The sequence below is a fragment of the Camelus dromedarius genome, chromosome 3 (genome assembly GCF_036321535.1).
Source record: "Camelus dromedarius isolate mCamDro1 chromosome 3, mCamDro1.pat, whole genome shotgun sequence".
NCBI lineage: Eukaryota > Metazoa > Chordata > Mammalia > Artiodactyla > Camelidae > Camelus > Camelus dromedarius.
In genome coordinates, this window is record NC_087438.1 from 115,980,038 (window position 1) to 116,004,066 (window position 24,029).

Genomic DNA, 24,029 nt, shown 5'->3' on the forward strand with positions numbered 1-24,029 from the left:
GGTCCTGATGACCTGCTTGGAGAGGGTAAGGACAGGATGGTTGCCCCAGCGCCATAGAAGGCAAACAGACAGCAGCCTACCCAGTTGCCTCTGCAGCCTGGAGGACCCAAGGATACAGAAGATCAACAAGAGGGTCTGGAGCAGGGGAGGGCTCCAGAAAGAGGGACCTGAGAAATGGTATTGGGGGCATCCCTGCTTGGCCACACAGGAGCTGGCAGCCAGGTGGAGAAGGGGGCTGCATTAGGGACTGAGGGCAAGCGCCAGGTGAGGGTGCAGTGGTCTGGGTCAGACCAAGCGGCTCATGGAGGGGAAAAGGCTGCTGGGAGGGGCGACAAGGGTTGCCCTGGGGGACCAGGGAAAAAAACCCAACTTCTGACCATCTATTGGCCCCTGATTTGGCATCGGAGTGTCTCTAGCTTCCCTAGACCGTGGGACTGGTTCACCTGGGCCTGGGCGGCCCAGCACACTGAGCTCCAGAGCAGGCTGCAGGGGAAGGCCAGCCCCAGAATAAAGGGATGGGACTAGCTGAGACTGAGGGCCAGACCAGAGTGGAGAGTGGGTGTCCAGCCCCAGCTGCCCCTAGAGGAATCGACATTCTCACGAGGGCGTCTGGGTGCCACCCTGGGAGTGGAACAGTCCTGGGCTTCCTGCTTAGAGTGCCACGTCTCCTGGCTCAGTCTCTGGACCCTTTTTTCTCCCAGGGGTCTCCACCTCCAGCACCTCCTGAACCCAGCGGGGGGCTGCGGGGAGGAAAGTGGGAAGGGTGGCCCGGGGTTGGCGCATATGGGCAGTCTCCCACTCCCTGGGACCAGGCCAGCTCTCACTCTTACATGTTGACCTGCCTCCCCCACAGATACTACTGTCCCACCCCCAGCTGCTCTGGAGCAAGCAGACCAGGAGATCACATCCATCCAGAGGACGCTGGTGTGCCCGGAGTCTCCAGGACCCTCCGCAGGGGACCAGATCAGCCCTGGCCCCAGACCCGGAGACCCACCTGAAGTCCAGGAGGCCGGCCCGAAGCCCCCAGGCACAGAGGCTGCAGAAGCACCTGGTGAGGCAGTGGCAGCAGGTTGAAGGCAAAGCACTACCTGCTTCCAGGACCACCCCCCCCACCCCTAACCTCCCCTCTGTTCTGACACCAACCTTGGTCACTGTGGGTGCCCATTTTGGGTGAACTGGCAGAGCCCTGGGGACCCCCAACATTCTGATGGCTCCACACACTGGGAGGCAGGGGCTGGACAAGGCCCACCCCTCACACAGCCTGTGAAGCCAGGCAAGAGTATGGGTTCTGGGGGGGATGGAGGGTCCTTCCCACCCTGAGCACATCTGTCCCCAGAGCCAGAGGCCTACTGTGGTCGGCCCTCAGCAGACAGCTTGGGTACCCTATGTTCCTGGGAAGGCGATGGGGAGGGGGAGGAGGAGAGGGGACAGATGGAGTGGGAGAGGAGGGTTGTGAGGTTGGGGAGAAGAAGTGGGAGGAAGGAGAGTGGGGAGGAAGAAGAGGCGGAGGAGGGGAGAGAGAAGGGAAAGATGGGGAGAAGGGAAAGGGAAAGAGAAGGCAGAAATAGGTGGGGGGGAGGAGGAGAAAAAAGATGCGGAATAGGAGAAGGAGGAGGCAGGTAGGAAGGAGCAGCAGGGAGCTGCCAGTGCCCCAGGCAGACCAGGACCCTGGGGGTGCTGCTGTGAGCCGCTCCTCCTAGGCCCAGGGGGCCGAGGTGCACGTGCATGACGCAGACCCTGTGCACCTGGGGCCCTGGTTCTACATGGTCCCACTCTCTGAGCCCTGAAGGTCGATGCAGAGACATATCTTGAGGGACAGTCCCCAGGCTCCATCTCACTGGGCCCGTTGCCTCCCCCTAGACGAGCCCCAGGCGGTGCCACAAGCTCTCCCCAGTAAGGGCCTGGAGCAGGACTCGCAGGCCCACACTGAGGCCCAGGAACGCATTGTGCCCATCCGGTAACTTCCCCAGCTCGCTGGGGGATGAGGGGACATCCTGGGGGACAGGAGAGTAAGGGGTGGGGGTCACAGCACGCCTGCACTCTCCTTGCCAGCCCAAGGGCAGGGCAAGGAGGAGAGGCCACCCTTGGGGCAAGGGAATTGGGGGAGCTCCCTCTTCACCCAGCACTGGGGGCCCCTGTCTGTACATCCCCTCCGAAAGAGTCTGGTGCAGTCCCCTGGGTGGGGGCAGGGCAAGACCCCTATCTTATCATGAAGCTCTGCCACCCTCGCCCCAAAAGTGGAAGGTAGGGGTAGACGGCTAATTCCGCTCCATGGTCCCAGGATGGAGGGCGCTGCCTGGCCCCCGGCAGGTGCAACAGAGCTCTGGGACATCCACAGCCACGTGTTCACAGAGACCACGCACAGGACTTTTGTGTACCAGGCCAGCGATTCGGGTGCCGCAAGTAGGTGGGGGCACAGCAGGTTAGAGTGTGTCTGCTCTGTCCTGGGCTAGGGGGATATTTGCATGCAGGGGCCTGCAAAGCCACCTGGCATGTCCCAGCCTCGCTGTGGCCAGGGCCCCTGCTGCTGCTCGCACTGTGTCCCCTGTCCCCTCAGAGGGCATCACTGATAGGGGAGAGGCCGACCTTGATGCCGGATCCCTTTTCCCCACTCATGGTTGCATGTTCTGTGTAGCCTGCCATCAGAGAGCCAAGGCTGAAGCAGGAGAGACAGAGGTTAGACTGAAGGAAGCACTTCCTAGCCGTCAGGGGCCTGGGGGGAGTCAGGAGGGGGTTGCCTTCCCTTGGGAGGCAGGTGAGCTCTTTCACCCTGGGGCGTATCTCACGGGCTCCCTGCCCACCTAGGGCACCAGGACACAGCTGGGGTGCTGCCAGCCCACCCGGGGCTGGGTCTCTGTGACTGCAGGCCAGGGATGGAAGACTTCAACACGGGACAGGCTGTGGTGGGGCACTGCCTGGCCTCTTCCCATGGGCTCCCTCTCCCACCCCCAGGGCCCCCATCCATGCAAGTGACCATCGAGGATGTGCAGGCCCAGAGGGGCGGCACGGCGCAGTTCCAGGCCGTCATTGAGGGCAGCCCGCAGCCCACGGTGACCTGGTACAAGGTAGGGACAGGCCTGGGGTGGGGGCCTGCCTGAGGGGGTGGGGAGCATGTGAAACTCCCACTGCACTGGGCACAGCGCCCACTGAAGGTCAGGCTGGGCCGTCGTTCTGGGGTCCCCCACGGTGGGCTGACAGCCTCCCTGCCCTCCTATGTCTCCAGGACAGCGTCCAGCTGGTGGATAATCCCCGACTCAGCCAGCAACAGGAAGGGACCACATACTCTCTGGTGCTAAGGGACGTGGCCCAGCATGACGCTGGTGTCTACACATGCCTGGCCCGCAACGCTGGTGGCCAGGTCCTGTGCAAGGCAGAGCTGCTGGTCCATGGGGGTGAGTGGGGGACCCCCCTTCTGGGACCTGTCTCGGCTTCACGCAGGCCTGTAGGGCCATGGGTATAGGTGTTCCATGAGCTTGCACAGGGAGTTGCCCCAACAGACACTATAAAGTTGTCAGACAGGGTGACAGGGCAGTCATCTTTGCTCACACCTACAGCTACCTCCTCCCTGGCTACAGGGGACAGTGAGCAAAGCTATCGGAGGAAACTGCACTCCTTCTACGAGGTCAAGGAGGAAATTGGAAGGTATTGCTCCCCCTATTCCAGGCCCAGGAGCCCCGACCCTCCTGGAGCGCCGCCCCCTGAGGCCCACCAAGCTCCCAGAGTCCACAGACCCCCCCAACCCCCTGCACCCTACAATCTCCCCACCCTGGAGTGCCTGACTTCAGCACTCGCCCCCCTCCCCAAGGAGTACTTGCCTCCCCTAGCCCTCACCGTCTGGAGCCCTTGCCTCCTGCGAAACTCCACCTCTCAGGAGTCCCTTCCCCCAGAGTATCCACTGCCTTTCGGGAACTTCAGCCCCACCAGGACCCCGCCTCCCCCACTCCCAGCTCTGGCTCTTCCAGAGCCTTCCCTCTCAGGAACCCCGCCCCAAGGGAACCGTGTCCCCCAGGAGCCCGGCCCGAGGACCCCAGCCCTCTCCCCCTCCCCGGAGCCCCGACGCTCGTGCCCAGTGTGGGCTCCCCTCCTCCCAGGGGCGTGTTCGGCTTCGTGAAGAGGGTGCAGCACAAGGGCAACCAGATGTCCTGCGCCGCCAAGTTCATTCCCCTGCGGAGCAGGACGCGTGCCCAGGCCTATCGGGAGCGGGACATCCTCGTAGGGCTGAGTCACCCGCTGGTCACTGCGCTGCTGGACCAGTTTGAGACCCGCAAGACCCTGATCCTCATTCTGGAGCTGTATCCCGCCACACCCTGAGGGTGCGGGGGGGCGTGGCCGGGGGCGTGGCCGGGGCGGGGCGCACGCCCTGGGCGGTCAGGGCTCCGGAGGGCTGCGTGGGGCTTGTGGTTCTGGTGATCCCAGGCCCGACCGCCTTGTGGGCGCAGCCAGCTTGGCTTCCGTGCTCCCGTGTTGATGCTTCGTGAGTAACGCTGCCCACCCCACCCCGCGCCGCAGCCTTACACACCACACACACACACACACACACACAGCACAGTCCTTATAGGTCCCAGTCCCGTGGGCCAGGAATTTGGGCAGGGCTGTGTCCAGAAGGTCCAAGACGTGCCTCCACGGTCTCCTCCCGCTCTCCCGCTCTCCACGGGGCCTCTCCAGCAAGGAGGCTGGCCGTCTTATGTAGTTTCTGAGGCTCCTTAGGACGCCTGCCAGGCTCCAGGGAGGGGGATGCACGCTACCCGACCCCTCTGGGTCTCACAGCACTACTGGCTTTCCCGCTGAAGGGCTCTGAATGTCACGTGTTCTCGCCTCATCCGCAGCTCCTCAGTTAGTGTCCCCGGAGTGGGGAGCGGGGCGTGCGGTCTTTGATGAGAAGAGAGGCTGCCTCCACTCCCCCTGTGCTGCTGCCCACTGGCCTCAGCCCCTCTCCTTGGGGTCTCTTGTCCCTCCCATCGTCCTCAATTGCAAGCAGTAGCCTCCCCAGCGTGGCCCCCCACCTCACACCAGGTGGTGTGAGGCCGAGAGTGTTTCAGACCCTACAGCTTTCCTTAACGGAGTCCCAGATGCTCGTCGGAGGAGCTGCTAGACCGCCTGTTCAAGAAGAGCGTGGTGACAGAGGCTGAGGTGACCGTGCCACCTGGGCTGCGTGCATGCCCCACCAGGCTCCCTGGTCCCTCTGCCCAGACCACCTCTCCCTCAAACTAGCTCCCCGACGCAGCGCTTCTCCACTTAGAGACCTTCTAGGATACCCCAGGGCCTCATGGGGTGTTGCATCTCCTTAGTCAGGCTCTCAGAGTCCCCCCCGCCCCCCCGTGTCCTGGGCTCACTGCTTCCCTATCCCATACAGCGCTGGGCCAGCTGGCCAGTCCTCGCCTGCTCCCCCAGGCCCCTCCTGCTTTGCTCAGGCTGCTCCACACACCTAAACCTGCCCCGCCTCGGATGCCCCAGCTACAGGGGTCTATGAGGCTTTGCATGTCACCTCCCCTGCTGGACCACCATCCCAGGCTCACATATGGAGGGAAGTGGAGGCACTGTAGGTGGGAGCAGAGCAGGGAAGTAAGTGGAGGGGGAGGTTGAGGCTGGCTCTCTCACCTAAGCACCAGCCTTTGCTGCAGGTCAAGGTCTACATCCAGCAGCTGGTGGAGGGGCTGCACTATCTGCACAGCCATGGCATCCTCCACCTGGACATAAAGGTATGTGGCGTCCTGGTGCCCCCAGGGCCCAGTGAGGGGCAGGTGGGAGCCTGGGCCCTGTAGGCTGAGAGACTGCAGACCCAACACTTCCAGCTTCCCTGTTAGGACTTCCTTACCTCTGGGGACAGGGAGCTCACTACCTTACGGCAGCCCCTTCAGGTGGGGTGTGGCTTTGATGGAACAGAAGCCAACCCCAAATGGCGCAGAAACCTGCCCGTGGGGCTGCCCACTGCCCCATGCTGGTCTCACCCTCAAAGACCCCCAGGTGTCCTCTCCAAGCCCAGCAGCCCTGGGAGTCACTTCCTTAGGGCACGGACTCACGCACTCCCGACTCTGCCCAACAGCCCCCCAACATCCTGATGGTGCATCCCGCTCGGGAAGACATTAAAATCTGTGATTTTGGCTTTGCCCAAAAAATCACCCCGACAGAGCCACAGTACAGCAAGTACGGCTCCCCTGAGTTTGTGGCTCCTGAGATCATAGAGCAGACCCCTGTGAGCGAGGCCTCTGACATCTGGTGAGTGGGGCCCACCCACGCCCCCACCCCCGCCCCCACCCCCGCCCACTCTCTTCCTCCTCCTCCCCCTCAAGCCAGGCCTGGGTGACTCACGGCTGTGGTTTTGTTCCCACAGGGCCATGGGGGTCATCTCCTACCTCAGGTGAGCAGACCCCTGCTCCTGTCAGCCGGCTCCTCCAGTGCCAACCCAGACCCCTCCTCAGCAGGCCTCCAGGAAGCTGTTGAACTGCTGACTGCTCCTCAGATCAGAGACCTGAGGCCCAGGGGGCAACTATCTTGGGAACATGCAGTCAGCCAACTCTGATAAGGGGTTTCTGCCAAGTGCTTTTCACACACACCCTGTCACAGAGGATCTCTGCTGGGTCACGGGGCAGAGCACTGAGCTGTTTCTCTAAAGGGTCTGGGTTATTTGTCCAGAGGCCCCTTGTAAGAGTTACTGCTGCCCTGAGGATGCTGGCGGTGTAGCCTGAGCCTGGATCTCCTCTGCAGGTGGAGCCCTGATCCCCACCTCAGTCTAAGGCCAGGTGCCCTCTTGAGACTGATCCTTGATCCTTGCTCCAAGCTGAGCCTGGATCTCTGGGCAAATCTGAGCCATGCTGGAATTCTCAGGGCTGGATGAGAGTGGTTCCAAGAGGCATCTCCAGTCAGGGCTGCGGGCCCTCCAGGCCCCACCATCCCCATGAGACCCAGCACTCCCTGTCCTGGCAACCTGCTTCCCATGGACCCCGAAATTCGGGTCACAACTGAAAGCTAGTCATGTCTCTGCTTTCAGCCTGACCTGCTCGTCCCCGTTTGCTGGCGAGAGTGACCGAGCAACACTCCTGAATGTTCTGGAGGGGCGGGTGTCCTGGAGCAGCCCCATGGCTGCCCACCTGAGTGAGGATGCCCAAGACTTCATCAAGGCTGCCCTGCAGAGGGCCGCAGAGTGAGTGTGCATGCCCTTCCCCCTGCCCGGGTTCCTCATACTTGCCCCAGGGACCAGCTGAGCACCTGGCCTGACCCTGTCCTTCCTCTCCCCCAGGGCTCGGCCCAGCGCTGCCAAGTGCCTTGCCCACCCCTGGTTCCTGGTAAGTAGGTTGAACCTGGGCTGGCCTGGCTCACAATGAGGGGAAACTGAGGCCAAGAGAAGTGGGGGGCCTGTCTGGGCCACAGGGTGCACCAGGGTCTCTCCACAATGTGTCTCTCTCACCTGGGCTCCCCACAGAAGTCTGTGCCCGCGGAGGAGGCCCACTTCATCAACACGAAGCAGCTGAAGTTCCTTCTGGCCCGCAGCCGCTGGCAGGTGAGCTGTACTGCCTTGAGGAGGGAGTGAGAGAATGAGGGAGAGAGGGTAGATGGCCAGAGAGGGAAAGGAGGCCCGGAGGGCTTGCCTTCTTCTTGCCCCTTCTGGGTTTGGGGGAGCAGGGAAATGGGGCAGGGCATCTTTCATTTGGGGACGTGGCTCTCTGAGCCACCGGGATGGGGAGGAGCACGTGCAACGTCCCTGCCGAGCAGGGGCAAAATGACAGAGCCTGGAACTGGAGTCCAGCTCTTTCCATGTTCCCCATATCCTGAGTACCCCTCTGGGCCCACTGAGTGCCGGGAAGGCAGAGGGCACCTGGCTGACGATGCCCTGTCCTCCACACCCCCAGCGCTCCCTGATGAGCTACAAGTCCATTTTGGTGATGCGCTCCATCCCAGAGCTGCTCCAGGGCCCTCCTGACAGCCCGTCTCTCGGGGTGGCCCGGCACCTGCACGGCCACGCCAGCGCCTCCTCCAGCAGCTCCTCCTCCTCCGACAACGAGCTGGCGCCGTTTGCCCGGGCCAAGTCACTGCCGCCCTCCCCGGTGACCCACTCCCCGCTGCTGCACCCCCGGGGCTTCCTGCGGCCCTCGGCCAGCCTGCCTGAGGAGGCCGAGGCCTGCCTACCAGCCGCAGCTGCTCCTGTGCCCGCATCACCCCAGGGCGCAGAGCCACCGGCTGCGCTGGGCTGTGTGCCCCGGCAGAGCATCATCCGCAGCCTGTTCTACCAGCAGGTGGGCGAGGGCCCGGAGCTCGGGGGCCCAGCTGCGGGCAGCAGGCGGCACCCGGCCCGGCGGCGGCACCTGCTCAAGGGCGGCTACTTCTCCGGAGCCCTGCCCGGCCTTCGAGAGCCACTGCTGGAACACCGCGCGCTGGAGGAGGAGGCCGCCAGGGAGGAGCAGGCTGCCCTGATGGCCGGAACACTCTCCTTTGAGACCACCCAGCAGATGCCTGCTGCAGGCACCCACGAGGCCTCCAGCCGCAGCCGCTCCCTGGACCTCGACCAGCCAAACACTGCCAGCCCCTCCACCAAGACCTGCAGCAAGGGGCAGTGTCCAGCTCCGGCCTCCTCCAGCCTGCACGGGGCCCGAGGAGAGAGCATGCCTGGAGGCAACGCGTGTGCCAGGAGGATGGAGCGACCCGAGGCGTCCCTGCAGGGACTGAGACTGTTTCCATCCACCAGTGGTGATGGGTGCTCCACTCAGCAAGGGGGGCCGTTCCAGGACAGCTCTGGAGGGCAGGCCACCTCTTCCTTTCAACCCCAGTGGAGTCCTGCCCCCCAGGAGGGCTGTGGCCCCCCTGCTGCTGTTGTACCGCGACCTCCTGGCTCCTTCCCTCCAGGACACGACACAGAGGCCCTCGTGACACCCCTGAGCCTTTTCATCTCAGGAGAGCCGAAGGCTTCCTCCTCCCCAGCCCCAGCAAGCTCCCAGGCAGACTCTAAGACGGGGCTGAAGGACAGCCCTCTTCCCAGGAGGCCTGGTACCCCCAGCTCCCCAGGGTCAGCTTCCCCAAAGGGCACGGAGCCCAGCCCCTCCCTGGACGCTGAAGGCCTGGCTCAGGAGACGGAGGACCTGTCCCAGTCTTCGCCCGGCCCACAGCGGCCTCAGGAGCAGGCGACCACACGGAAGTTCTCCCTGGGAGGCCGTGGGGGCTATGCGGGGGTGGCGGGCTACGGCACCTTTGCCTTTGGTGGGGATGCTGATGGCATGCTGGGGCAGGGCCCCATGTGGGCCAAGATGGCCTGGGCTGCCTCTCAGTCCTCAGAGGAGCAGGACGAGGCAGGGGCCCAGAGCCCATCCCCTCAGGCGAGCACAGTGCCACTCCCTGAGGGTGACAAGGCCCCCCAGAGAGCCTCCCAGGAGTTGGGCTTATGGGAAGACTTAAGTGAGGGTTCCCAGGTGTCACTTGTACAGATCCGGGACCTGTCCAGGGACCCAGAGGCGGCTGACACTGTGTCACTGGACATCTCAGAGGTGGATCCTGCCTACCTCAACCTGTCTGACTTGTACGACATCAAATACCTCCCGTTTGAGTTCATGATCTTCAGGAAGGTCCCCAAGCCTATGAAGCCAGAGCTGCAGTCCTCCCCTGAGTCTGAGGCTGAAGAGGAACTGGCTGAGCTCCCGGAGGCCGCGTGGCCCTGGTCAGGCACGCTGGGCCCGCCCACCAGCCTGGAGATCACAGAGGAGCCAGAGGACGTGGGGGCCCTGCTTGGGGAGGCTGCCGGTGGCCGGAAGCGGAAGTGGTCACCCCCCTCCAGAAGCTTCTTCCACTTCCCGGGGAGGCACTCGCTGCTAGAGGAGCCAGCAGAGCTGGGGCTACGCCGGAGGGTGAGGGCCTCGGTGGCCCACATCTCCCGCCTCCTGAGGGGCAGGCCTGAAGGTTACTATCCCCGCCCTGTCCCAGGACTGAGCACATCCATGTTCCCCACTCTGCACCTTGGGGCTCCTTGCCTCCCATGCCCTAAAACACAGCTCAGGAACTTGCCTGGGTGATGCAGGAAGCCCCCATCCTATGCTCCCCTCCCCTGTCACGGTGCCTCCCACACCTCCAGTGACGCAGTGGCTTGTTTTTGAGGTCAGCTTTGCGGACTCGATCCCTCCCCATGTGCATCTGAGGCCCAGTTTTGGGTGTAATGTAACTGTGTTATACCCTTGCAGACAGGACAGGAACTGGGCCAGTCCTCCCTGACCCCCGACCCTGGGCCTCCCCCACCACCGCGGATCCCTGACCCCACACCCTCACTAACCCAGACCCTCCCTGACCCCCAGGGACCACCCTGACCCCAGAGCTCTCAGCCAGGCCTCCCCAGGCACCTGTGGCCCCTGAGCTGCTGGCCGTATCTGCCCGTGATGCCCCAGCCCAGGATGCACCGATGCTGATGGGGCAGGGAGGGGGTGCCCTCTGCAGCAGATTTAGCTCGTTTCCAGTATGACTCCCTGGGATCTAGGCTTTTCTGCCACATGGGAATCTGACAGGTGGCCCCAGAGTCTTCCTCCCACGCTTGCAGAGGAGCCAGGCCCCTCAGGTGTGACCTCCCATGGCTACTTCCTCCCTGCAGGTGTGGAGAAGGAGAGCCCCCCCAGGAAGAAGGCCGGCCTGGCTTCCTTCCGGCTGTCAGGCCTGAAGAGCAAGGACCGAGGTGGGTGCACTGCCCAGGGGCTGGGTCTCCATGCAGCCTGAGGGACCCGACTTGGGGGGAGGGCCGCCCCCTCCGCGGTGCCAAGACCAGTGCACGGGCTGGGGGGGAGGCGCACACAAACGGGTGTTCGAGCACATAGAGTGGGGCTCCAGCACCCCAGCCGTCGGGCCCAGCAGTCCTTGAAGCCTTTCTGGAGTAGACGCCAGTGTTTTAAGTGAGCTGGGTGGGGGAGCGGGGCACATCTCTCCTATCCCCATGGCGACGTCCAGGCTTGGGGTCACCTCTGAAGGCTCGCCTCACCTCGCTTCCCTAGCGCCATCATTCCTGAGGGAGCTGTCGGACGAGGTGGTGGTCCTGGGCCAGTCTGTGACTCTGGCCTGCCAAGTGTCAGCCCAGCCCACTGCACAGGCCACGTGGAGTAAAGGTAAAAAGCTGTCCCGAGGCTGGGGTCAGGGAGCAGGGGGTGCTCCGCGAGGGCATCGCTCTCACTGTACGGAGGAAAACTAGGGGCCAGAGAGGGTGTGAGCCCCAGGTGCAGCCACGAGGCAGGGCCCACTCCGTCCTGCTGCAGACGGGGCTCCTCTCGAGAGCAGCAGCCGCCTCCTCATATCCTCCACGCTCAAGAACTTCCAGCTTCTGACCATCTTAGTGGTGACAGCTGAGGACCTGGGGGTGTACACGTGCAGTGTGCGCAATGCTCTGGGGACGGTGGCCACCACGGCTGTCCTCCGGAAGGCAGGTGAGTAGCCAGGCAGGGCCCTCTCCGCAGGGATGGGGAGGGGGTCACCCCACACCATTGCCTCCTCCTGGAGGTGTCTGTCCCAGAACGGGGCCTGTGCATGGACCTGCCATGAAGGCTAGGGGTACTTGGCTGCCCTGAACGGGTGGTTTCGAGGGCGCCTGGAGACCACCTCTCACTTTGTCAGCTGGTTTATCCCAGCGCCCTCCACTGAGAGGGACCAGGAAATGTGATGCCCATCACCCAGGGCATCCACATCCTGGCACTGCCAGGGCCTGGAGGGGCCACAGAAGACACGAGCTGACTCTGCAGACCAGGACCCCCAAGAGGGGACACATGAGCCAGGCCCTCTCCCTGACTCTCCTTTGAGGGCCCTTCTCCTTGCGTTTCCCATGGTACCTCCCTCCCTGTCTCTCCAACAGATGCAGGAGGCTGCTTCCCACTTGGTATCTCTATTACAGTCAAACCATGATCTCAAAACACAGTGCTGGGGTGTGTTTCTAGGGGAGCTGCAGACCTAGCTCTCAGACCTCTGGCCTGATCCCCAGAGGGGGCCAACTCCCACGTGCCCTGCACCACAGGCCGGCAAAACTGAGGCCACTTTGACTGGAGCCTGGGATGGATGGGAGGCTGTGAGCAAGGGCCATTCCTTGGGGTTCCTGGGTGGGCACCAGTGGGAGGGGAGCCTGGTGGGGTTGGGCAGGGCAGACACCTCCTTAAGGCCCCTCGAAGGAGAGGCACTGGGGAAGGGACCTCCTACTAGTCGACATTGGGAGGACCCCCAGATGAACTGGACCAGGTGAGGGTGGGCTCAGGGGCCTGGCAGCAGGGTGGGGCACAGGAGGATGAGGAGGGCTGGCTGGGGCTCCGAGCTTCATTGGACAGCCCTTGGGAGTTGGGAGCCTGCCTCAGACTGCTGACCATGGGCTCCGCAGAGCGCCCCTCCTCCTCCCCGCGCCCGGACATTGGGGAGGTCTATGCCGATGGGGTGCTGCTGGTCTGGAAGCCTGTGGAGTCGTGTGGCCCTGTGACCTACATCGTGCAGTGCAGCCTGGAAGGTATGGAGTCACTCCTGAACCTCATCTCCTGGGGTGGCGGGGGTGCCCAGCTCACTGTGGGGTGGGGTGGCCTCGAGGAAGTGCCTGGCTGCTCTGTGCCCCTGAGCAACCTCTCTCAAGGACCCAAGGACTCTCCACCCTGACTGTGGACTGGGAAGGCCTCAGGCTGCCTCTCATCTGCTCCCATGTGTCCCAGGCGGCAGCTGGAGCACGCTGGCCTCGGACATCTTTGACTGCTGCTACCTCACCGGCAAGCTTTCTCGGGGCGGGGCGTACACCTTCCGGACAGCCTGTGTCAGCAAGGCGGGCATGGGCCCCTACAGCAGCCCCTCGGAGCAGGTCCTCCTGGGAGGGCCCAGCCACCTGGGTGAGCCACTCTGCCTTCCCCCTGCGGAACGTGCCCTGCAGCTTCAGTGAGTCACACACACTCACTCTTGACGGTCCGTTCTGCCCACTAGGCTCCCCACCCACAAAGGGCCTGAGGAATGAGAGGTCAGAGTGTTCAAGGGTTCAGAGAAGGGCCCCTTGTCCAGGTGTCTGGGAAGGAGTGATGGGAGAAAAGGTCGGGGGAGATGGGGCCACAGGGGTGCCTTCTCCCAGTCATCAGCTTCCCCTTCCCACAGCCTCGGAAGAGGAGAGCGGTGCCTCAGGGCCAGCCCAGCCCCTCCCCAGCACGCAGACCTTCACCTTCCAGACACAGATCCGAAGGTGCGGGGCATCTGGGAATGGTGGGCGGCGGTGTCGTGGCCTCCCACACCACCAGCTCTTCGTACTACCCGGCTCAGCCCCAGCCTCCCTCCCCGCTGATCATGTCCACCCACTCTTGCCTCAGAGCATCTGCCACCCGCTTCTCCATCTCCCCGCTGGGCTTGCTTCTCAGAGACTGGGAAGGAGCCAGAGAGCGGGGGCCAGCGGGGGCCCCCCAGGCAGGAGGGCTCCTCACCAGCCCAGCCCGTGCTCCCTCGCCAGGGGCCGCTTCAGCGTGGTGCGCCAGTGGCGGGAGAAGGCCAGTGGGCGCGTGCTGGCTGCCAAGATCGTGCCCTACCGCCCCGAGGACAGGACGGCCGTGCTGGGAGAGTACGAGGCCCTCAAGAGCCTGCGGCACCCGCACCTGGCGCAGCTGCAGGCCGCCTACCTCAGCCCGCGGCACCTGGTCCTCATCCTGGAGCTGTGCTCCGGGCCTGAGCTGCTCCCCTGCCTGGCTGAGAGGTGAGGGGCGTGGGGGCCGGCCCGGATCCAGGGCTCAGGGCCCAGTGGGGCACACTGTGACCCGACTCCCGACCCCCCACCCCCACCCCGTGGGCCCCGCCTTCACTGACCCGACCACCAAGGTGGCTCAGGAGAGCTGGGGCTCCCCTGTGGCCGCTCTGCTGTGGACAGAGCCTGGGGGCCCCTCCCTGTTGCCTCCTAAGCGGCCCCCTGTCCCCAGGGCCTCCTACTCGGAGTCAGAGGTGAAGGACTACCTGTGGCAGATGCTGAGCGCCACCCAGTACCTGCACGCCCAGGGCATCCTGCACTTAGACCTCAGGTCTGAGAACATGATCGTCACGGAGTACAACCTGCTGAAGGTCATCGACTTGGGAAACGCCCAGAGCTTCGCCCAGCAGAGGGCGCTGCCCTCAGAGAGGTTCAAGGACTACGTAGAAACCATGGGTGCGCAGGGCGCGGTCACCGGGCCGGACCTGGAGGAGGGGGGTGCCAGGAGCAAGCCCCGCCCCAGTCCTGTCTCCCTGCCCGCTCCACTGCAAACACCCAGCCCTTCATCTGTCCTCCCCGTACCCCGTGCCGTCCCCAGCTCCGGAGCTCCTAGAGGGTCAGGGTGCCGTCCCGCAGACCGACATCTGGGCCATAGGCGTCACAGCCTTCATCATGTGAGTTCTCCACGTGCCCTGGCGGGGTGAGCGGGTCGGCCTGGGGTCCAACGAGGGTGACTCCAGACTCTCGTGTTTGCCTAACCATTGAGGGTGATCCAGGTCCCCGGGACCCTCATCCATTGAGGGTCACCTCAGTCACATGACCACCACCCGCCCACCCACGCAGGCTGAGCGCCGAGTACCCAGTGAGCAGCGAGGGAACACGCAACCTGCAGAAATCCTTGCGCAAGGGGCTCATCCAGCTGGGCCGCTGCTACGCGGGGCTGTCCGGGGGCGCTGTGGCCTTCCTGCGCAGCACGCTGTGCGCACACCCCTGGTAGGCATCCCCACCGACCGTGCCGGGTCCATCCCCTTATGCCCTGGCCTGTCCAGCCTCAGCGCCGGGAGCCCAGGAGCGCGGCTAATGCCGCCCTCCCGCGCTCCAGGGGCCGGCCATGTGCGTCCAGCTGCCTGCAGTGCCCGTGGCTGACGGAGGAGGGTCCAGCGCGCTCCCCACCCGCGGCCGTGACCTTCCCCACTGCGCGTCTGCGCGCCTTCGTGGGAGAGCGCGAGAAGAGGCGGGCCCTGCTGTACAAAAAGCACAACCTGGCCCAGGTGCGCTGAACGCTGGGCCACGTCCCTCCGTCTCCCAGGACTCGCTGCATCTGCACAGACATGTCAATAAAAAGCAGAACTGGCTGAGGCGTCCTCTGTTTTATTTCTTTTGGGGGAGGGGGTGAGGACCATGCCACCTTCCTGTTGTTCGGGGGAGGGCAGATCTGCCCTTCCCTGTCCTGGGCTGCGAGCCAGGGGTCCTTAGGACTAGAGTCCGCTGAACCAGTCCAGCGCGTGCTCTTGCAGGCAGCTGTGCGCGTGTCTCCTGACTGCATCAGACATGGACACATGCCCCAAAACCTAACTGTGGGCGCATAGCTTGTTCCCATATCCAGGATTCCGATTTGTTCCACCACAGCACTGTCCCCTGGGGGTCTCAGGCTGGAGCGTTTGGACAGCAGGCGCTGACCTCTTGGTTCTCAGTGAGTCTCATGGATCTGGTGACTGAGACATGCTGGTGAAGCCAGCCCTCCTGGCTTTCCTCATCTCCAGACCACCGTGTCCCCACACTGGATACCTACTCCTTAGATCTTTACCTGAACCCAAGACACCTCAGCTGGAAACCAAACATCAAAATTGAACTGACATCCCCCACCCCCAAACACATGGCACACACACATAACTTTCCCTCTCTCCTGCTTTGCAAGCTTAGTCAAGACCTGGCCACTCAACTCAACCAATCTTAAGCCCAATGGCCTGGGTCCTAGGCATTGCGACCTTGCATTGCCCCGTCAGCTGCTCCCCACCTTCCTCCTCACTGGCTGACCTGGCAAGGCAGGAAGGGAGGTGGGCACACGCTCTCGGCTCTCTTGGGCTGGTAGGGTTCTGCAGTGAGCAGAGTCTTCTTCCTTAGCCCTTCCCATCCCCATGCCCGCACATCGGCCCCTCACCAGCCCCATACCACTCTCCTTTCAAGCAGAGTGGTTTCGCCGCCTTAAAAATCCTCTGTGCTCTACCTATTCATCCTTCCCTCTCTCTTAACCCCTGGCAACCACTGAAAGGATCTCTTTACTGTCTCCATAGTTTTGCCTTTTCCAGAATCTCATAAAGTTGGAATCATACAGTATTTAGACTTTTCAGATTGGCTTCTTTCACTTAGCAATAAAGTTCTTCCATGTCTTTTCATGGCCTGACAGATAATTCTTCAATTTGACTTTACAGCAATAACAAAATTTATCATCTTAAGTACTTTAAAGTGTACAGTTGTGTGGTTATATATTCATAATGCTTGCAACCATCACCAACACCCATCCCCAGAATTCTTTTCGTCTTGTAAAACTGAAACCTTATACTCATTAAACACTAACTTCCCATTCTCCCCTCTCCCCAGCCCCTGGCACCCACCATTCTGCTTTCTGTCTCTATGAATTTAACTACCCTGGGTATCTCATGTAAGTAGCATCATACAGTATTGCCCTTTTGTGACTAGCTTATTCACTTAGCAACATGTCCATCCGTGCTATAGAATATTGCAGAATTTCCTTCCTTTGAAGGATGAACAATATTACATATATATATATAATATTGTGTATATATACAGGAGTTTTATAGTTTTAGGTCTTACACTTACTTCTTAGGTCCATTTTGAGTTAATTTTTGTATATGGTGTTAGGTAAGGGTTCAACTTCATTCTTTTGCATGAGGATATCCAGTTTTCCCAGCACCATTTGCTGAAAAGACAGCCCTTTCCTCATTGAATGGTCTTGGGACCCTTGTCAAAAATCATTTGACTATATTTGCAAGAGTTTATTTCTGGGCCCTCTATTCTGTTCCACTGGCATGTGTGTCTGTCTTTATGCCAGTATCACACTGTTTTGGTTACTATAGTTTTGCAGTAAGTTTTGAAATCAGGAAGTGTGAGTCCTTCAGCTTTGCTCCATTTCAAGATTGCTTTACCAGTTGGGGTCCCTTCAGATTTCACTGGATTTTAGGATAGGTTTTTCTATGTCTGCAAAAAAATGTCACTGGGAAACTGACAGGGATTGAATTGAAACTATAGATTGCTTTGGGTAGTATTGACATTTTAACAATATTAAGTCTTGCAGTTGATGAACATGGGATATGTTTCCATTTATTTGTATCTTCTTTAATGTATTTCACCATTTTTTTTTTTTTTTTTTTTTAGTTTTCATTGTACAATCTTTCACCTCCTCGGTAAAGTTTATTCCTAAGTATTTTATTCTTTTTGATGCTATTGTAAATTGAACTGTTTCCATAAATTCCTTTCCAGATTGTTCATTGTTACTGTATAGAAAAGCAACTGATTTTTGTGCGTTGACTTTGTATCCTGATCCGTGGCTGAATTCATGTATTAGTGCTAACAGATTTTTTTGTAGACTCTTTAGGGTTCTTTATATATAAGCTCTTATTAGGTTTCTTTACATGTAAGGTCTTATCATTTGGGAACAGAGATAATTTTTTTTCTTTCCAACTTGGATTAATTTTATTGTATTTTTCTTGCCTAATTGCCCTGGCTAGGACTTTCAGTACTACGTTGAATAGAAGTGATGAAAGCGTGTGTGAATCCTTGACTTGATCAGGAACAAGGAAAAGCTTTCAGTCTTTCATTTTTTGAGTATGATGTTCACTGTGGGTTTTTTAAATATATCATTTTTATTATGTTGAGTTGGTTTCTTTCTGTTCCTAGTTTGTTGCGTATTTTCTTATCATAGAAAGGTGTTGAACTTTGTCAAACGCTTTTTCTGCATTAAGATGACCGTGTGTTTTTCCCACCTACATTCTGTTTATTTAGGGATTGATGGATTTTTGAATGTTAAACCATCCTTGCATTTCAGGAATATGTCCCACTTGGTTGAAGTGTATAATCCTTTTAATGTTCTGCTGAATTCAGTTTGCTAGTATCTTGCTGAGGATTATTGCATCAGTATTCAGTAAGAAGGCATACTATATTTTACATTAATGTAGCATAGCCACTCCTGGTTTCCTTTGATTAATGGTTGAATAATACATCTTTCCCTATCCTTTCACTTTTAACTGGCCTTTATTGTTATGTTCAAATTGAGTTTCTTATAGACAGCATATAGTTGGGTCATGTCTTCTAATCCACTCTGCCAAGTTCTGTCTTTTTGTTGTTGTACTTAGATTATCTACATTTAACACAACTATAAATATGTTAGAGCTTAAGTATGTCATTTTATTTTATTGTTTGTTATTTCTGTTTTTCTCTCTCTTCTTTTCCATGCATTCCTGTGAGTTACTGGAACATTTTTAGAATTTTTAGTTTTGATTTCTGTAGTGTTTTTGAGTGTATCTTTGTCGGGGGAGGGTATAGCTCAGTGGTAGAGCACATGCCTAGCATGCACAAGGTCCTGGGTTCAATCCCCAGTACCTCCATAAGTGAATAAATAAATGAACTTAATTACCCTCACACCCCCCCAAAATAACACTGGTCTTGAGTGTATGTCTTTGTGCATGCTTGTTAGTGGTCCCTCTGGGCTATACATTATATGCATATAACTTATCACTGTGTATTGGTATTGTAATCTTACCAATTCAAGTGACGTTTAGAAAATTTACTTCCCTTTAGCCCCTTCTACCTCCCCTGTTTATAAATATAGTTGTCTCAAATATATTCGCTACATACATCCAGAACAATATCAGACAGTGTTACAACTTTTGCACCAGTCATCAAAGATAATTTAAGAAATTCAAGAAGAGTAGGAAAGTTAATTGTATTTACCCATATTTTTACTCCCTGTTTTCTTTCTTCCTGATCTTCCAAATCTCTTCCATATATATATATTTTTTATTTTATATGTAGAGAATTTTATTAGCCGTTCTTTTAAAGTAGATCTGCTAGTGACCCAGTTGTCCCAGTTTTCTTTCATCTGAGAATAATTTTTCCCTTCATTCCTTGAAAGTATTTCCTCCGGTGTAACAGGTCTTTCCTTTCAATATGTGAAAATACTTTTTCCATTTCCTTTTGGCTTCTATGGTTTCTGATGAGAAATTATTGTCATTTGAATTGTTTTTTCTGTGTAGATCAGGTATCATTTTTCTCTGCCTGATCTCAAGTGTTCTTCTTTTTCCTAATTTTCAGAACTTTAATTATATTTCTTGGTGTGGACTTTGAGTTTATTCTGTTTGATGTTTGCTCAGCATCTTGAATTTGCAGGTTTACATCTCTTGCAAAATTGCAAAGTTTTCAGTCACTGCTTCTTTAAGTAGTTTTCAGCCCTTCTGTTTTTCTCCTTTTCTTCTAAGACTCTGGTGATTCCAATGCTAGATCTTTTGTAATAGTCCCATAGGTCCCTGAGGCTGTTCATATTTTTTCACACTATTTTCTATATGCTTTTTACAGATTGGATTTCTATTGTTCTATCTTCGGGTTCACTTATCTTTTTCTCTGCCCCCTCCATTCTACTATTGAGTTTATCTTCTGGCTCTTTATTTGGATTACTGTACTGTTCAGTTCTAAAATTTCTATTTAATCATTCTTTACATCTTTATTCCTTGGCTGAGACATTTAATTTCTTTGCTGAACCATTCTAGTTATTTGTAAATGTGTTTGTAATTCTCTGAAGCATTTAATCATAGCTGCTTTGAAACCTTTGTCAGATGATTCCAATATCTTTGTCATCTCAGTGTTGGTTTCTACTGTTTTTTTTCACTCAGTTTGAGATCTTCCCGAGTTCTTGGTTATGACAAATTATTTTTTATGGAAATGACATTTTCCTTTCATTTTATAAGACTCTGATTCTTCTTTAAGTTTTAGCTGCTGTGGTATAATAAAAATATATATTTTTGGTCTTCATCCCAGTTTCCTGGCACAGAGCTCCCAAACTCGTGGAATTTTCTTCGTGATAGGAATGTCTTTTGTTAATCTTAAAGAACTCCTTTAGTTCACACCTGAGTTTATGCTAATGAGGTGACTTAGTATGGGACCCCTAGGTGACCTCAGGATAAGGATGGTCACAAGCAGACCAAGTGATTAGAGAGCTGGAACTTTCAGCCTTACCCCTGACCTCCAGGGAGGGGAAGGGTGTTGGAGATTAAGCACTATGAAAACTCTTGAACGGCAAGATTTAGAGAGCTTCCTGGGTTGCTGAACAACTTGCTGGGAGGGTGGTGAGCCTAGAGAACATAAAATCTCCATCCCCATACCCCATACCTTGCTCCACGTGTCTCTTCCACCTGGATATTTCTGAGTTGTAGCTTTTATAATAAACCAGTAAACATAAGTAAAGTGTTTCCTAAGTTCTGCACGCCATTCTAGCAAGTTATCAAACTGGGGGAGGGGGTTGTGAGAATCCCTCATTTATAGTGGGTTGATCAGAAGTACAGGTGGCTTAGGACTTGCAACTGGCATCTGAAGTGGAGGCAGTCTTGTGGGGCTGAGTCTGAGTCCTTAACCTGCGTAATCTGACTCCAACTCCTGGTAGTTAGTGTCAAAATTGAATTGAACTGTTGGACACCCAGCAGGTGTCAGAGAATTGTTTGTTGGTAATGGAAAACACTCCAGACTGGCTATCTCCACCACCACTCTGGCAGGGGAAGTGTTGATTCCACCTTGGCACTGCCAGGTAGAGGCAGAAGTTCAAATATCCCAATTAGCCTCCACTGGTTTGGGGACGTGGAGGTCCTTGTTACTGCAGAGCATAGGTGGGAGTTCCAGCTGCCCTCTGGTATCTTCTGATGCCCAGGAATTGAGCAGCAGTGTTGAAAGTCCAGCTGCCTACTTGGCCTTCTCAGACATCACCCCAGCGGAGGTGGGTTTGGCTCACCCCATTACCACTTGGAGAAAGCCACAGTCTAGAACATCCAAGTGTTCTATCCTACCACGCTGCCCCTGTCCTAATCCCATGGCTAGAGAGAGCAGGCATTTTTTGTCTGTGTCCATTGGTGTTTCTGAGTTGCTGGCTTATTTTGCCCCAAGTCTGAAATATATGAAGAAAAAGAGAAAACCCAGGGAGCTCACCATGGTGTTGTTTCTAGGGTCATGACTTCTCTGTCTGAGCCACCTTCTTGTATACACCTTTCAAGGCTGCTGTGAGCTGAATTTGTCCCTCCAAATGCATACTTTCAAATTCTAACTGCCAGGCCCTCAGAATGTGACTATGTTTTAAGATGGGACCTTCAGACAGACCTCTATATATTCATTCTATATATTCATTTTACTCAATCAACAAAGGTATATACCTGTATATGTAAATTTGTTGATTGCATTTAAAATATTGACTAATATATGTTCAATTACATGTATCTATATTTATCTACCTATATCACTCTCTATATATGTATATCTACATAGCAATATAATTGTTACCGAGTCCAAAGTCATTCTGCTCACCACAGGACAGGCCAATAAATCGGGAGACGAGGTGTTGGGGCAAGGAATAGAGACTTTATTTAGAAAGCCAGAAAACAGAGAAGACAGCCGACTAATGTCCTGGAGAATCATCTTCCCCAAGTCAGAATTCAGGCTCCGTTTATACTAAAGCCTGTTTCCTAGGCTTAGTCTCACTAGCTCTGCACCTTTTGTAAAAGAATGTTGCCTTTAGCCTGAAATAGACAGGAGAGCCTATTCTCTGACCTTTAAGGATATGAACACTTTTGCACTCAAGTTGCAGAATAGAAAATAACGTTTGTTTTATAAGCAGTTTTACAGGGGTATCATGACCTGACCCACGTGGGCAGAACAAACGATTCCAAGAACAAAGAATTCCTGCACCAAGAAGTTTGCAACAATCAAACACCAAGAAGTTTGCAACAATCAAACCCTCCCCTTTTTAGTAGAAAAGGAGCTTGAATTCTGACTTTGGGAAGATGGGTCTCCAGGACGTTAGTCTGCCACCTTCTCGGTCTGCTGGCTTTCCGAATAGAATAAAGTCGCTACTCTTTGCCCCAACACCTCATCTCTCAATTTACTGGCCTGTTGTTAGGACTCGGTAACAGGCTCACAGGTGGCTCTGTGCCACCTCCCTCAGGAGCGCATAGGGTGCCAGAAGGGAGGTGGGAGGATGCAGGGAACCGCAAGGGGTGGGTGACTAGAAGCACACAGACCTCGGGGCTCAGAGGGGTGTGGGGTCCCGCAGGCAGGACATGGAGGAGAAGGGTGCAGCGCAGATATGAAGGCCATGGACGGCCTGCGAGTCATGGAGAGGCAGAGGGAGCAGGGGACGTGTAGGTGTGTGGGGCTGGAAAAGGGAGCGTGGAGGGATGTGGGATGCACACGGAGGAGTGCTGGGCGAGAGTGGCGCAGGGGAAGGGGAGCTGCGGGCAGGAAGGGCACGCGGCTGTGTGGGGGAGCTCAGGAGCTGGGGGTCCCGGGGGGCGTGCACGGGGAGCACGCGCGGGGCAGTCGCACAGAGCTTGGATGGGACTGGGCGGTCCTAGGCCCTCGCAGCTCCAGGGGCCTGGGTGCAGCTGGCGCAGATACTACCTGGGGCGCCCTCAGAAGCGCTGGCGGGGCGTAGTCTCAGGGCAGATACTGGGGGCACCGCTGCAGCAGGGCAGGGTGGCAGGCGTGGCCGGAGATCAGGGTTGCAGGGCGGGGAGCCTCGCCCTGCAGGTCGCCAGCCAGGTTCCGCTCTGGGAAGGATTCCAACGTCTGCCAGGGGTGATGGGGTGTGCGGTGCTCCTTGCTCCACCAGAAGTTAATGACAATCACTGAACTGCACCTTTACGAGTCAAGTTGGAGGTACGACCTCAGTAAACTTATTTAAGACAGCTCTGTTCCAGGTGAGGTAGCCCATCTCTCCTGTTGTCTCGGTGAGAAATGGGATGTTACCACACAGGCTTGCTGCTGATGCGATGGTGGTGACAGAGGAATAGTAGAATGGCCGCACTTAGGCTAACTAACTCTTGGCTTTATGCTTGCTGCTTGCTTTTGGAACGGTCAGCAAGCCTGACCGACCAGACACTTCTCCCAGCCCCAGGCCCATCGTTAAAGCTGAAGTTACTGATTTTGCTGTTTCTCATTTTATTGTAGCAATTCAAATGTACAATCATGTTTGGCTTCTGAGTCGTTCTCCAGGAAGAAGGTCATGGAACCGGAGTCCTGCAAGATAGGCTGATTTGTCAAAAAGAGAAACATGCCGCAGGTGTTTGTGAGATGAAAAGACTGGAAAAGTTACAACTACCAGTCTCTACAGAACTGTTGCCTGAGGACGTTCTGACGCCAAGAAACCTTGTGACAAGAGAAATGATTTTGTTGATCATTGTTTTTGCTTGAGCTATGACTATATAATCACCCCACCCCATCCCCAAGGTGGGTTCACAGTTTTGAAGGCACCAGCCTGCTGTGACTCCCCTTTGCCCAGCAAAGCAACAAAGCTGCCTCTTTCCTTCTAAGCTCCAAGAACTTGTCTCTGGATTATTCAGCTCGTCAGGGACAGGGGCCCATCTTTCAGCAACAGAGAAACAAGTGAAAGATTCTTTGTTTTTCTACCCAATCTTGTGGATACGTCACATGACCAGGAATGGTACAGATGGGGACGCAAAGGGAGCTGGCAGAGACTGACCACCCTCATAGCCCCAGGAGGGTTGTTTTCAGTTTTCAAATTTTTTTTACAATCCTTACGGATGCCTTAAGTATGTAGTGGCCACTCCCTTCTCCTTCTGAGTTCTTCCTCATGCCATCCTGAATATTTATTTTAGCACTGATCAACCCAGAATGCTCCTTTTTATCTTCACTTGCTTCTTTCCTGTCTCCCCGTTGGTCTGCTGAGTCACCTGCAGGAAGCTGCTCTGGGCATCTTAAAACTGGGTAGGCAGTTCTTAAGGTCGTTTTGCAAGCCCTGGGAATGGCTGACCACATCCTGCACTGCCCTGGCATACCCTACATCCCTCCAGAATGCTCATCAACTATCCAAGTCCAAGTTCACCAACTGACAGTGCATGAGCGCTCTGTGCCTGGAACACTGGGTGGGACCCCTGGGGATGCAGGGGTCAGCAGGTGTTAACATCCACAAAGCCGAGTTCAGGCTGTTTGTCAACAGGTGTCACTGAAGCTCACTTCTTCCCTCGACTGGCAGAGGGTAGCAGAATGTCACCCCAAAATGTCTCATTTGCCATAAAGATCATTTTGAGCTGGAGGCCGTTGAGAAGCAGCAGATACAAGCTCCCTGCCCTTCCTCTTCTAAAAACAGGACACACACGTA

The 24,029-nt window shown here is 56.4% G+C and overlaps 1 protein-coding gene across 27 annotated transcripts in view; it reads left to right on the top strand.

Moving 5' to 3' along the window:
- Positions 1 to 14,992, top strand: part of OBSCN (obscurin, cytoskeletal calmodulin and titin-interacting RhoGEF) — a 169,985-nt gene extending 154,993 nt beyond the window's left edge. For 24 of the 27 annotated variants that reach the window (XM_064484554.1, XM_064484555.1, XM_064484569.1 and 21 more), the window contains 26 exons: positions 854 to 1,051; positions 1,861 to 1,957; positions 2,282 to 2,403; positions 2,953 to 3,065; positions 3,224 to 3,392; positions 3,555 to 3,642; positions 4,092 to 4,292; positions 5,070 to 5,130; positions 5,622 to 5,699; positions 6,044 to 6,216; positions 6,332 to 6,358; positions 6,989 to 7,141; positions 7,238 to 7,283; positions 7,421 to 7,498; positions 7,848 to 9,882; positions 10,562 to 10,642; positions 10,956 to 11,066; positions 11,214 to 11,381; positions 12,317 to 12,439; positions 12,636 to 12,806; positions 13,063 to 13,147; positions 13,409 to 13,648; positions 13,869 to 14,092; positions 14,235 to 14,310; positions 14,480 to 14,629; positions 14,739 to 14,992. In XM_064484554.1, the coding sequence (XP_064340624.1) occupies positions 854 to 1,051; positions 1,861 to 1,957; positions 2,282 to 2,403; positions 2,953 to 3,065; positions 3,224 to 3,392; positions 3,555 to 3,642; positions 4,092 to 4,292; positions 5,070 to 5,130; positions 5,622 to 5,699; positions 6,044 to 6,216; positions 6,332 to 6,358; positions 6,989 to 7,141; positions 7,238 to 7,283; positions 7,421 to 7,498; positions 7,848 to 9,882; positions 10,562 to 10,642; positions 10,956 to 11,066; positions 11,214 to 11,381; positions 12,317 to 12,439; positions 12,636 to 12,806; positions 13,063 to 13,147; positions 13,409 to 13,648; positions 13,869 to 14,092; positions 14,235 to 14,310; positions 14,480 to 14,629; positions 14,739 to 14,916 (5,246 nt within the window). In that variant the 3' untranslated portion in view covers positions 14,917 to 14,992. The remainder of the gene's footprint in view (positions 1 to 853; positions 1,052 to 1,860; positions 1,958 to 2,281; positions 2,404 to 2,952; positions 3,066 to 3,223; positions 3,393 to 3,554; positions 3,643 to 4,091; positions 4,293 to 5,069; positions 5,131 to 5,621; positions 5,700 to 6,043; positions 6,217 to 6,331; positions 6,359 to 6,988; positions 7,142 to 7,237; positions 7,284 to 7,420; positions 7,499 to 7,847; positions 9,883 to 10,561; positions 10,643 to 10,955; positions 11,067 to 11,213; positions 11,382 to 12,316; positions 12,440 to 12,635; positions 12,807 to 13,062; positions 13,148 to 13,408; positions 13,649 to 13,868; positions 14,093 to 14,234; positions 14,311 to 14,479; positions 14,630 to 14,738) is intronic. The other 3 variants (XM_064484556.1, XM_064484570.1, XM_064484583.1) reach the window with 1 other exon arrangement.
- The last annotated feature ends 9,037 nt before the right edge of the window (positions 14,993 to 24,029 follow it).